The sequence below is a fragment of the Pollicipes pollicipes genome, unplaced genomic scaffold, assembly GCF_011947565.3.
Source record: "Pollicipes pollicipes isolate AB1234 unplaced genomic scaffold, Ppol_2.1 Scaffold_397;HRSCAF=446_pilon_pilon_pilon, whole genome shotgun sequence".
Lineage (NCBI taxonomy): Eukaryota > Metazoa > Arthropoda > Thecostraca > Pollicipedomorpha > Pollicipedidae > Pollicipes > Pollicipes pollicipes.
In genome coordinates, this window is record NW_023596413.1 from 16,735 (window position 1) to 29,962 (window position 13,228).

The 13,228-nt window shown below is 54.8% G+C and overlaps 1 protein-coding gene across 3 annotated transcripts; it reads left to right on the forward strand.

The window, feature by feature from the left end:
- Nucleotides 1-3,386: 3,386 nt before the first annotated feature.
- LOC119093059 (3-hydroxyisobutyryl-CoA hydrolase, mitochondrial-like) lies at nucleotides 3,387-9,038 on the forward strand. Of its 3 annotated transcripts, none has more exons than XM_037215952.1 (8): nucleotides 3,387-3,403; nucleotides 4,419-4,644; nucleotides 5,101-5,307; nucleotides 5,866-6,014; nucleotides 6,661-6,796; nucleotides 7,207-7,334; nucleotides 7,683-7,833; nucleotides 8,180-9,038. In XM_037215952.1, the coding sequence occupies exons 2-8, from the start codon at nucleotides 4,419-4,421 to the stop codon at nucleotides 8,308-8,310; spliced, it is 1,128 nt and encodes a 375-aa protein (XP_037071847.1). In that variant the 5' UTR covers nucleotides 3,387-3,403; the 3' UTR covers nucleotides 8,311-9,038. The 3 variants fall into 3 exon arrangements, with proteins under 3 accessions (XP_037071847.1, XP_037071846.1, XP_037071845.1); XM_037215951.1 differs by lacking the exon at nucleotides 3,387-3,403 and adding an exon at nucleotides 3,417-3,593; XM_037215950.1 differs by lacking the exon at nucleotides 3,387-3,403 and adding an exon at nucleotides 3,417-3,543.
- The last annotated feature ends 4,190 nt before the right edge of the window (nucleotides 9,039-13,228 follow it).

A 13,228-nucleotide genomic window follows, 5' to 3' on the forward strand; every position in this document is an offset into this window, starting at 1 on the left:
TGTCACAGCCGGGCGCTGTGAGCTGGGGCCTTGGAGCGTCGACCTCGAGATGCAGCTGTAGGCGTCGGGCGCACTCACTGGCACCGTACTCTCCCTCCGGAGCCCCTCGCATGATGTTTTATCGACTTTCGATACCTCTCAAATGGGTCGGCCTGCCTTCGTCTTCTCGCGTGATACAATGGGTTTGCCGCCTCGCCACCTCCGTCAAATGTGTTGACGGGCCGGCATGCACCGCCCTCAGAGTCCGGCCCTCGACGTGCCCCTAGACCAGATCTCGGGCGTGGCGTTGCTGGCGACGACGCAAGGCCCGCCCGCTCTCGCCTCGGGCCGGCCCTCCGCGTCCCGTTCTGGCCCAGTTCCCACGTGGCGTGGCTCTTCTGATGGCATCTGGGGCGACGGCGGTGCCGGCGCGGCGGGTGTCGCTGGAGCGAAACAGCCAACATCCTCATAACATGCTATTTGCACGTTCCTGTGCTCATGTTGTTTCGCCGATCGCTTGCTCTCGCCTCCTTTTCTCTTGGCGCGATGGACGATTTTGGCAGGTGGGGCCGCCGTCATGGCTGTTCTGGGGGAAGCACCTGGCGTTGTTTTGACGATGTGAGCTAATCGGTTGGATCGTCGAGCCGAGCTGCATTCATCCCTCGGTCTGATGGACGTGTTTGTTTGTGGGGGGGGGGGGGGGGGAGCCCTCGACCATGGCCGGCTGGTTCGTTTTCCCACGCTCTGCGCGCGAAGCCCCTCCGGTCCGGACGGGTGGCGCGCAAAACGACGAAGCATGAAAATGCATGCCTGCCTAACCCACTCTGGCGCACTCAGTTATTCGGAGCTTCCTACATCGCGCCGTGGGTAATTCACATTTGAACGGAAGGCCCTACGCTTTTGCGGGAGCCCCATCTGTTAACCTGCTCGGGCACACTCGAATATCCGGGGGCCCTCCACATTGTGTCTTGGGTACTTCCTATCTCAATGGAGGGACCCACGCCCTTGTCGGGGACCCCATCTGTTCGCCGCTTCGGCTGCACCGGATTGTTCGGGGGCTTTATATATTGGGTCTTGGTGTTTAAATTTAGGGCCCTAAACTCCTGTCTGGGTCACCTGATGATCTGCTCGCGTATACTCCATCTTTCGGGGGGCCCTCCGCACTGGGTTTTGAGTACTTCTTATTTGAATGAAGGGCCCTGTGCTCTTGTCGGGTTCCTTTTTGTACGCTACTCGGGCACATTTCATCATTCTGGGGCCATTTACTTAGGGTCTTCAGTGCTTCCCATTCGCATGGAGGGCCTTACGCTCTTGTTGGGAGCCCTATTTGTTAACCTGCTCGGGCACACTCGATCATTCAGGGGCCCTGTACAATGGGTCTTGAATATTTCCTATTTGAATGCAGGACCCAGGCTCTTGACGGGACCCTTTAGGTAAACCTGGTCTGGCGCACTCGATCGTTCAGAGCCCTACACATTGCGTCGTGAGTATTTCTTATTTGAATGGATGGCCCTATGTTCCTAGCGGGCCCCATTTATTCAGCTGCTCGGGCTGGTGGCGGATGCAGAGGGTGGTGGGGGGGAGGGGGAGGGAGGCACAGGACCATGTCCCATGAACCATGCCGAGGGAACCTAAAGGCTCCGAAAGGGCCCATAACCGGCTGCACGGACGCAGTTTCCTTACAACCAAAGCACAACAAAATTGGATGTATTTGGGCCTACAGATGACCAAGAACTATTGCTAGCAAAAGTAAAGAGCTCATACGTAAACGAAGTTCATTCTTTGCTGATTGAGAGAGTGTTGCTTAGGGGACATTTTGGGGCTCATTACGCTGTCTAGAGGCATTACGCTGTAGGCTGGCTGTCCCTATATTTCCACTTGTTGCGTCAATCTGATCGGTAAGGAGCTTTCCACGTTACCCTTGATCTCCTCCCATTTTTTCGTAGGGCCCAATGTGCTGTTGGGACGCTATCTGCCTCTGTGCTTGGGCACTGTTGATCACTCGGGTTTTCCTCCACGGATTCTTCCCATTTGCCCGAAAGGCTACATACGCTTCTTCCGGGGCCGCATATTCCAGAGAACATTCAGTTGCTCAGGGGTCCTTCATATAAATCTCAGGTACTTTCTACTTGCCTGAAGGGCCTTGTGCCGTTGCCAGGGCTCTTAAAAGGTAAGGCACGGAGACACTCGATGATCAGGGGCCTTCTGCTTTGATCGAGGGCTCTCTCCCTTTGGTCTCATTTGCGGCTGACTTTTCACTCCTATCGAGACTCGTGTTGTAAACCTGCGCGTGCACTCTTAATTGCACAGGGATATTCATTTAAAGTATCAAACAATTCCCCTTTCCTCGGAGGATCCTGTGCTATGACCAGACCTCATAGGTCAGCCTGTCGATGCGCTAACGATCGTTAAGGGGCCCACCGCGTTGGTCTTGAGCTCTTTTTGCTTGCTTTGAGGACCCCATACTTGTTGACGGGAGCCACGGTGTTGGTCTCCTGCGGCACCCATGACCGCTTAGGTTCCCTCGCTATTGGCCTTGGTGCCTTCACCTTTGAGCAGCAGCCGAATACGCGCCGATGATTTTTTACGCGCAGTTGCCGAACATAATTATACATGCCTCCGCCGTCGTATGCGTCATTTCCACTGGCTATTCAGCGTGTCACACTCAGTTAGATTTACGGTCAACCCTCACGGGATCCTCAATATCTCTGTAGGGTGTGGACTCCCTCCCCCAGCATTAGAAACTACGGTACTGTCCGATATGAAAAGCCCTATCTAGATTTCATTCCGCTTCGAAGTGAAGTGAGTTGGCATCATCACGCCGCGCCGATAGACCACGAAGCCACCCACTTAACAGCGGCCGCCGTCGTGATTCGAACCCGGGCTTACCGCATGCGAGACCAGTACGCTAACCAGTCATCCCCTGGAGATGCGAGCCCGGCGGCCGAAAATTCGTGATTAGAATATAAATGTTCCAGAGCGAGTTCATGGATTTCGTGATCGTTTGATGTCGATCACGCATAGAATTGACTTTTCGCACGGGATGCTACATTTTTGCACTTTCTGGCCTCCAGGGCTGCCAATTCGCGTATGCTTGAGGCGTACAGCCATCTGCAAGATTTTTGGAGGGTGTATAAGCCCGGTGCGTAACCGCCCTCTGTTTTGGAGGGTGTATAAGCCCGGTGCGTAACCGCCCTCCGTTTTGAAGAGTGTACACGCACTGCCAAAGTGAAAACCACCCCATGATCGAAGGTCCGGGTTCCTGTGCTATGCTGCAGTTTTCAAACAGCCGGTCGCGTCTTTCATCAGTGACGTCACTCAAAGCAATCTGCGATATGCACGCTGGTGGGATGGAGAGGACGGAAACGACGCGATTGATACAAAAGCAATTTCGAGGTTCACGTTGGACTACAGGGCAATAATAGTAGGGTGCTTGCCAGTTTCCTATGCGGGTTGCTGGTCATTGGAGTTGATCTGTTTATCTTTCATAATTTTGTTCACAGCCCATATCTGGTTGAATAATATTGTCCCAAAAATCAGCGAGCAAGTACTCAGCAATCTGCGGTAATACTGGTTGTAGGAAATTACAGTGCGAGAAGCTGTGGCAATCTGCGGTAATACTGGTGGTAGGAAATTGAAATACAAGAAGCTGTGTCTTGGTGTGCTTATTTTTACCCATCAGGTTGAACAGGCAGCGCTTCACCCACATTTAACTATCAGCTTTGTGTTAATTGCCAGTTGCAAAAGCGGGATGATTTAATGTTTGCTGTGGTATCAGCTGCCTCCCTTTAATAATGTTGATGATGTTCACAACCATCTTGATATGATTTTCCAATGATGTGATTTGAATTTGCCATGTTCTTACAATGCTTGGGGGGGCTATCTGCAGGGAATTTTGTAGTTTGTTTCCTTTTACTGTTGTCAGTTGTCATCCTTTTGCATCTCAAGGTTGGTTTGAACCATGAGTTGACTCCTATACCCATTCATGACCTTTCTTTGAATATTTATTGACATGTATGTTCTGGCTCAGATTCAACCTCAATCATTGCTATTTGGCTGATTTAGTTTGGGCAAGTTTTAAATCTGATCTCTCAGTATGTCATAAGATATGCCTAAGTTTTACTTGATTTACAAACAAGTATGGTGATTCTTGGTTTTGTTAAAGAATCATAATTCATGTTGAGTACAAGTCATTTTCAGTCATTTCAGCCATTCAATTGAGCACAAGTTTAAGTTCATCTGTCAAAAGTGGAGCATTTGCTTAGGTATCAGACATCCCGGAAAGCATAATGGTGGTTAAAAGAATGCTGCTCAGAGATGTTGCTTCTTTATCTTCTAGCTAGCTTATGCAGAAACTTAAGGCATTGATTACCAAATGATTGAGATGAAAGACCGCCTGATGTGAATCACTGTTATAAAGGGTTTCCTGTCATTTTCAGATGGCCCTGCGAGGAGCAATGTCAGGCACATTGTTACGAATGCCCACCTTGGGCAGGTGTATGTCATCTCTGTCAGATGAGGTGCTCTTCAATGTCCAGAATAATGTAGGCATAATCACCATGAACCGACCAAAGCAGCTGAATGCCCTGACCCTGAACATGATTCGGGCAATGCACCCAAAGCTGATGGAGTGGGAGAAGAAGATGGAGCTTGTCATTATTAAAGGTTATTCATTCCTGGCCGCTTTGTTGCACCATTTGCTGTTTTCTATGCACTGTTACATTGGATATGTGTGTCATCTCATGGGATATTGAGCATCATCTGAATTGTGAAATTAGTTGATTAATGTTAAAACAGGTCATGAAAATAACAAACTCAAGACTTTCAGGGAGTTCACCATGAAATGAACTGAGTGTTTGAATCATTTAAAGGAAAACCGAATTGATATTGGTTCTTTATCAATTTCTTTTGCCACTTCTTGTGCCCATCATATATCTTGTTTTTGTCCACATGGTTTTTCAAAGTTTGAAACTTGCTTTGATGTGCCAATGGCTGTCCGCTGCATGCTGAATGTTGCATCACTTTAATTGCTTGCATTTATGTCCACCACTAAGCACTTATCAGCTCACTTCACACATCAGGTCTAAAGTCTCTGACTTAAGTCTAAGGTCTCTGACACAGGTGCAGGCGAGAAGGCCTTCTGCGCCGGTGGCGACGTCGTCGCCATCACGGCGCCCGGCCGCCAAGGCGACAAAGCCGACCCGTTGCCGCGTCAGTTCTTCCACAACGAGTACCGCCTGAACCTGCTGACGGGTTCGCTGGCCGTGCCGTACGTGGCGCTGCAGGACGGCATCACGATGGGTGGCGGCTGCGGCATGTCCGTGCACGGTGAGCTCAGTAGGTGGGCGCCAGTCGGACTGATGTCTGACCTGGTCCATGGCTGTCGACCAGCGGGCGTCGTTGGTGCTCGTCATTTCATTACACTTGTCCACTAGTTCACAGACACGAGCATCTGAATGTGATGGCGTAATGAGATGGCTGACGGCCAGCGGGTGTCGTTGGTGCTCGTCATTTCATTACACTGGTCCACTAGTTCACAGACCGAGCATCTGAATGTGATGGCGTGATGAGATGGCTGACGGCCAGCGAACGTCGTTGGTGCTCGTCATTTCATTACACTGGTCCACTAGTTCACAGACCGAGCATCTGAATGTGATGGCGTGATGAGATGGCTGACGGCCAGCGGACGTCGTTGGTGCTCGTCATTTCATTACACTGGTCCAGTAGTTCACAGACACGAGCATCTGAATGTGATGGCGTGATGAGATGGCTGACGGCCAGCGGACGTCGTTGGTGCTCGTCATTTCATTACACTAGTCCACTAGTTCACAGACACGAGCATCTGAATGTGATGGCGTGATGAGATGAACGGGCCGGCTGCTGCAGGGAAGTACCGGGTGTGCACGGAGAAGACAATGTTCGCCATGCCAGAGACGGCGATCGGGTTCTTCCCGGACGTGGGCGGCGCGCACTTCCTGCCGCGTTTGCGCGGTCGGCTCGGCCTCTTCCTCGCGCTCAGTGGATACCGGCTCAAGGTGGGGGATGGTGACGACCCCACGGGGTCGAACGGGTCACCGCCGCAGCGCCTGGTCAGGCTCAAGGGACGCGAAGGGGATATCTCACGAGACGTGTTGTTTAAAAAAGAACGCTTCTCGGAGTCCTGTAAGGTGTCTTCCCGACCTTCATTAAGGTTGGGTTTATGTGACCTTGATAAATGTATATGTGTGGGCCCGAATATGCGGCCCCAGAATTATTCTCCGTTCTCAAGCAGGTCACATCGGCAGACGTTTTGACTTTATACGCAATACCATCTTGTTATGCCTCGCTTTCTTGGTCTGGTTTGCCTTTGGCTTCACCACTCTGACGCTTTCGAGCCACCTGGGTGTAGAATGGCGGGCAAACATGAATGACGTATGAGGTGCGTGCATGATTGATGATAAGTACGGTTCTATCTTTTCTGAACGGTTTCCCGATAATTCGTGTTGCCACGACAGGAGCCACATGATATGCAATTGCATTGTTCCTGCTTTTGGTTGTTCTTCAGATGACTGGGACGCTCTGACACGGAGTGGTCTGCACGGTCTCCATCGTAATCCACCCCCTGCACAGGCTGGAACACGCGGCGCGCTGAGAGACGCAGGCCAGTCGACTCGCCTGCAGCTGACTCGCTCCCCTCCCCAGGGCCGTGACAATCTTCACGCGGGCATTTCGACTCATGTCTGTGACTCTGCCTCTTTGGACGACCTGGTATCGGAGATAGCCGAGGCCGGTGCCTCCCGGCTGGAGGCCGTGCTCGACAGCTACTCACAGAAAGCTGGTTAGTATGGGCGGCTACTAGCAAGGCTGAGCGGTACGAATAACTGCTTACGACTCAGGTGTCTGCAAGTGCTGGCACATACTTATGGAAATGGTTAGTAAGCACGGACAGTTAGCTCCGCTCCTGATAAGTTCGGTGCGTGGCACTCGGGATATGAGATCCAGGTGTGGTCAACTGTTGACGACAGGCCGACGTTGCGTGCGGGCCGCGTGTGCTGTCTTTTCGGTATTTGTCCAGCTGTGTTTAATCACTGCAAGGCAGGATAGCACTGAGCGGTCATCTTCAGAGATCCACATATATCTGGAGTTTTTCTGCTATCTGTCAGCTCAATCGCCTCAGCCTGGAGCACTGACCGCGCAGGACCTCCCGCCAGCACGCCCCAAACCTCAGCGAGCTGCGCCCGTCCACAGCGTTCGACGCTGGCAAGCCGTTCTCGCTGGCTCCGCACCTGGCCACCATCGACCGCTGCTTCGCCAGCGACTCGGTGCCCGACATACTGGCCGCCCTTCAGGCTGACGGCTCAGAGTTCGCCACTAAGGTGAGCGCGGATGCTGGAGGTCCGGGGTCAGGCAGACGCGGCGGGGAGCCTTGTTGATGACGCGCTGAGTGCGGATGTGCCGTTCCTGCGGTGCGATGTGTTCACTGCACAAGCCCGTGCAGCCTCCAAGCATAATTGTAAGTTTGGCTGGTCATCAGCGACGTCCGACGGCGCGGCCTGCGTGCGCCGGCTGCATCAGAGCAGGACCAGCATTTTCCTTGCTTGCACCATTAGTGGGTAATGGTGAATCAGTCTGTCGGGGTCAGTCGCAGTCATGGACGCGATCGAATGCTGTTGTTTATGAGCACCGGCACGTGCCGGCTGACCGGAGACCGTGCCGCGGCGCAGATCCACGCCACGCTCGTGAAGATGTCGCCGACGGCCATGGTGATCACGACCGAGCAGCTGCGGCGGGGTGCCTCGCTCTCACTGGCCGACTGCCTGCGCATGGAGCTGCGGATGGCGTACCGCTTCGCCGAGGATCACGACTTCTATGAGGGTGAGCGCCGTGGAGCCGCGCTGGACTCGGCGCGGACGGGTCGGGAAGGGACGTCCGAGTGTGTGTCCGGTTTCGCTGACAGCGGTGGGATAGCGTTCAAGTAGGACTGTGTATATTTCGATGTTTGAATGTTTGAGAGAATGAAAATTGGAATGAAAAGTAAAACTGCGTCAAGAACGCTGGTCCGTGAATGCAGAATGAAATCATTCATGGACGTGGGTTGTGCGACATTTCATGATGTGCATTAGTTCTATGTGGAAGTCATTGGTCATTCCTCTGTGCTTTCCTTTTTTGTTGTATGCTGTTGACGTGACTGTTGCTGATTCTGTATCGTATCGGTCTTCAGGCGTCCGGGCCCTCCTGGTCGACAAGGACCAAAGTCCGGTATGGAAGCCCACGACTGTCGCTGAAGTGACCGCTGCCACAGTGGAGCGCTACTTCTCCCATCTGCCGGCCGATGAGGAACTAACGTTTTGATGCGGAGCCTTGAAGTCTGGGCCTGTCGGCCGTGTGCTGACAGTTCGGAGGGCGGATCTTGCAGACGTGGCTGAGTGGAGCAGCACGGGCAGGACGGCTGCCTGCCTGCCCTGTGGTGCAGGGGGCACGGGGAGGTTAGGAGGACAGTAGTTTTTACCTGGGTTTATGAGCAATGAGAAGGCGTCAAGGTCAGTGATAAATGGATATGCGCGCTTCCACGTGCTTAGATTGAGGGACATTGTTTACTGCAAAGATGAAGCCGTAGATTCCCTACTCAGTGATCTGTTTTAGCATCTTGTTTATTTTGTCTTTGTTGGGTGTAAGTCAATGTGTGTAAATGAATACAAACTAAACTTAACTGGGGAGGCTGGTGGGACCAGGCAAGGGTCATGGACGTGTTACGATGAAGGCCGCCAGCCATTTTTGTTTGTTCCTGTTCAGTCAGCGTTCATAGAGACAACGTTAAATTCTCAGAATGTTGGAAGGCATTGCCCCTCTCCCCACACACGCTTCTGGCGCCTTAGTTCCCGCGCCCCTGGGTGGAACGACGCTGTTTTTGTTACATAAAGCTAATGGTGTGGTTTTGCGAAGGCTCCTAAGCCGTCCATCTGTTTTTACATCGCAGCGTGTTTGCTAAGTGTCAGTGCCATCGCAGCGTTGCGTGCACGGTGTTCGGTGTAGTTGTCGACTCCTCAGTAATTCAGTGCAATAGACGGATGTGCTGAGAACCGTGTGTCCAACGAGGTCATTACGCCAGAGTGTCGCGCTCGCACCGCGCCACGGGACGGAGAACACCGCAGCGATGGTTCGGGGAGGTAGGTCAGCACTTCGCGTGCGCACTCCGATGGTTCGGGGTGGGTCACGGCCGGCGTCCAGCTTGCGCACTCCGATGGTTCGGGATGGCTTACGGCCGGCGCCTGGCAAGCGGATTCCGATGGTTCGGGGTGGCTTACGGCCGGCGCCTGGCGCGCGGACTCCGATGGTTCGGGGTGGCTTACGGCCGGCGCCCGGCGCGCGGACTCCGATGGTTCGGGGTGGCTTACGGCCGGCACCCGGCGCGCGGACTCCGATGGTTCGGGGTGGGTTACGGCCGGCGCCCGGCGCGCGGATTCCGATGCGACGCTTGAGAGAAGACTCGAAGTGACCAAATGCGCATTCACGATCTCTGCTCAGTGGGAGATCACAACCACGTTGGCCTGGTGAAGAAAACGTACAACTGAGATGGGCTGATCCCGGCGGTTATCTTACTAAGTAACCAAACGTTCCAACACTTAATCATAGCCTTGCGAACGTCGCTTGCGTACATGGCGGAGCTTAATCACATCGTGCGAAGTGGGTTTGTAGCACGCGCACGTGTAGGTTTGTAGCTGCTCGTGCGCGGGCGTGCTTGTGTTTGTTCTAACACAGCAATATCAGAGACCACAACACATGACCCGTGGCCACATCCCTGTCGAAGCCTCGAGAGCGCTATCAACGGTTGGTGTTGTAAGCTGCGCCGTCTTCCGGTCATCAGTGTGGGAGCGCGCCAGTGTTGCTCCGTCCTCGCCATCTCGGCTACTAACACGTGTTTGAGTCAGTGAATATTGCTCGCGAACAATTTTTGTGGAGCGCATGTTTACGCTGGCGGTCCGTCATTTGAAGGCACGCATTTGGTGAGTAGCAGTGCTGATTACAAGCAGTCGGTGCTGGTCTACAGTAGATGCGATGACAGGCTGGAACAACCCAGGGCAAGACGAGCCAGGAAGCTGACCAACGAATTGTATAAACGGTTATTTAACAAATTCCGATCCAAAAAACTTATGGAACACGGCTTTAATCGTGGAGCCTCACGAGAACAAACCCACGGAAAATCGCCGGCCCCAGGTGCTTCAAGACAGGTGACCCTTTGTGGGCTCGTGTCCTCTCCAATAAACAAGACCCAGGGTGGTGGTTAAATGGCCGCCCACAAGCACGCACCTCCCGCACCACAGCCCAGCTGCTTTGTTGGCGTTGGTCGCGCGGTATGGGTCAGGAGGCGCAGATTCTCGTTCCGGCCGCTTTTTGTTCGCTGTGGGGAGGGGCATGCGGCGTTGAATCGATGATCCACACTAAGCAGGGCGTCGCCAAGGGACATGAGTCGTGCTCGGGCGGGCGCAGAGGAACCACCGGCTGGTGCCGCAACTGACCTTGTGACGCGTGCTGAGGAGGAGCGCACGGTCTGTAGCTCAGCTGGCCTTGTGACGCGTGCTGGTGAGGAGCGCACGGTCTGTGGCTCAGCTGACCTTGTGACGCGTGCTGGGGAGGAGCGCACGGTCTGTAGCTCAGCTGGCCTTGTGACGCGTGCTGGGGAGGAGCGCACGGTCTGTGGCTCAGCTGGCCTTGTGACGCGTGCTGGGGAGCAGCGCACGGTCTGTAGCTCAGCTGGCCTTGTGACGCGTGCTGGGGAGCAGCGCACGGTCTGTAGCTCAGCTGGCTTTGTGACGCGTGCTGGTGAGGAGCGCACGGTCTGTGGCTCAGCTGACCTTGTGACGCGTGCTGGGGAGCAGCGCACGGTCTGTAGCTCAGCTGGCCTTGTGACGCGTGCTGGGGAAGACTCGCGGTATGGGCCGCAAGTGACCTTGGAGTGGTGTGGGGAGTGTGAGAGGCATAAAGTTTGTGTTACACCTGACGTTGTACCCCGTATCATAGGCGGAAGACGTCCCGGGAAGTGGGAATGCCAGTGCTAATTTGATGTTCATTCTTTCCGCGCGTCGCTATAGGGCTGCTATAGGGTCGCTTTAGGGTGTGGGGTCGTTTTAGGGTAAAGGGTCGCTATAGGGTTAACGCCCAGGATTCTCTGAAAGTTGGGGAGCCATGTCGGATGCGAAACCTACGCCTATGCCGAGTATTGTAGGGAGTGTTCAATCTGCAACATGCCTGACCCCTGTGATCTGTGTGAGAGCCCTCTGGTCTGTACTGCACCTGTGTCGTTGGGCCCATGCCGTGAGGTACGCCCTGCCCGTGCTCAACCTGGCCTTGTAATCCGTGTTATGAGAGATCTAGGCATACACCACGTGTGACATTATCGCCCGTATCGTGGAGAACAACCGACCGGACTCGCCTTTCACCCGGCGCTGTGCTGTGTACCTGCCCAGCTGGTGTTTTGTGACGGCCGGTCCACCCGACCTCGTGACCAGCGCTGTGACGTCCGGTCGGTCGCATGACCCCGCGACCCGTGGTCGTGACGCCGACCGGCCGTCACTTTGCTGTGACGCGTGCTGCGAGGACCCGCAGGCCGGTGTCTCACGCGATCGTTTTTACCGTCAATTTACAGTGTTGTCGATGGTGTCAAGCATGCTGATCAGCGCAGCGAGGCAGACGGCGGAGGGTGATGGGACGGGGTCATAGCGTCGGCCTCACAAAATGCCGCGATTAGGAAAAGGTAAAGTGGGAATCGACATGATGATGAAATGACCTTGTGACACGCTATCAAAGTCATGAGAAGCAACAGGATGTTTATGAAACGTCGGATAATTCTTCGCGAGTAAACACGCGCGTGCTTCGACACTCAGTGTTGACCGAGAATCCGAGCTAAGAACGTTCCGTCACGACCGTCGACAGCTGTCCAGCATGGGCTCCGGCAGCAGCACTGGAGGTGAGGATCGCGTGCACAGAGCCTGCACCATAGAACCGCGAACTCATGCCTAGCCCCGGGATTGACGCTGGTTGTGCTGGTCATATCGATTTCGTCGCCTGTTCGGCACAAAGACTCAGTGCGCGGTCAGTCAGCTGTTTGCCCGGACGTTGGATACCTGTATTGATTGCGGCATCACTCAGACAGATTGGCGATCGGTTGATGCGCCCTTGAGAACTAACTGATGGGCTAAACGGCAAAGTGCAATGCTTTTTTGCCCGTCACTGAATCAGGAAGCCGAGCAGCATACGCAGTATAGCACGGGCCAGCACTGGTCCGTTCTGTGACCGTTCCAATGCATAAGGGTGACAGTGGCTTGACCGTGCTACATATTTGTTTGCAACGGGCTAGTATAATCTGAAAGCTGCCACCAACTCTCCGCCCACATCTCAAAACACGAATCTAATTCGCTATTGATCTTGTTGTTTGTGCCCAGGCGCCAAACGTTACAACCGAGCTCAGTTTGACCAAGCCGCTGCCGCGCCTGATCGCGGCGACTCCCTCCCAATGTCGCATCACGCCACTCCCAATCTTCCAGCTCCGAAGAAGTACATCACAGTGGAGTGGAAGCCAAACAACGAGACCGATGTGGACGAGGGCGAAATCCTCCACACGGCGCGGTCCGGCACCGGAAGATCGCGAATTCGCCGCGGTAGCCGCGTGGCTCCGTCCTTACCAGCGCCGCCCCAGCCGCGGGCCATCCGCGCGGCGTCGCCGGCGGGGACATATACCGTCACATCGCCGGGCGCCATACCGCTGCAGTTCCGGGCGGTGACCCCTGACCTGAGGTCAGAGGTCACGCTGACCCCTCGGCGGGAGGAGGCCGAGCGGAGTCCGCCGTCGCGACAGGTTGTGACCTCTGCGTCGGCGGCGCAGACCCCGCCGACCCAGCGCGGCGAGGTCGCGGAAACACCGCCGGGCCGGCAACGACGCAAGAAGGCCACGCTCGTCAACCAGATGGTGTTCTCGTCCCGACCCCCGTCGGGGGTGGACGCGGACAGGAGCACGGTGGTGTACCTGCCCCAGGCGGAGATGGACCTTCTGCTGCGAACGATGCAAGGGGCGGGCGGGGACGAGCCCGGCCCACGACAAAGTGTCGACTCAGAACCCGCAGGCCAAGAGGTGGACAGTGCTGCAGAGAGGCCGCAGGCGGAGTGTCCGTCCGCTCCGCCGGCCGCCGGTTTGAACCGGACTGAGCCAGATCACAGTTCTTCCCCGGCCGGGCCGCGGTCGCCCAAGCTTGGTGAGTAATGGTTTTTTGGTGAC

Coding starts and splice junctions, on each gene's coding strand:
- LOC119093059 (XM_037215952.1), top strand. CDS start 4,419: ATGGCCCTGCGAGGAGCAATGTCAGGCACATTGTTACGAATGCCCACC. Junction 4,645..5,100: donor GGAGCTTGTCATTATTAAAG/GTTATTCATTCC, acceptor TCTCTGACACAG/GTGCAGGCGAGAAGGCCTTC. Junction 7,834..8,179: donor GGATCACGACTTCTATGAGG/GTGAGCGCCGTG, acceptor ATCGGTCTTCAG/GCGTCCGGGCCCTCCTGGTC.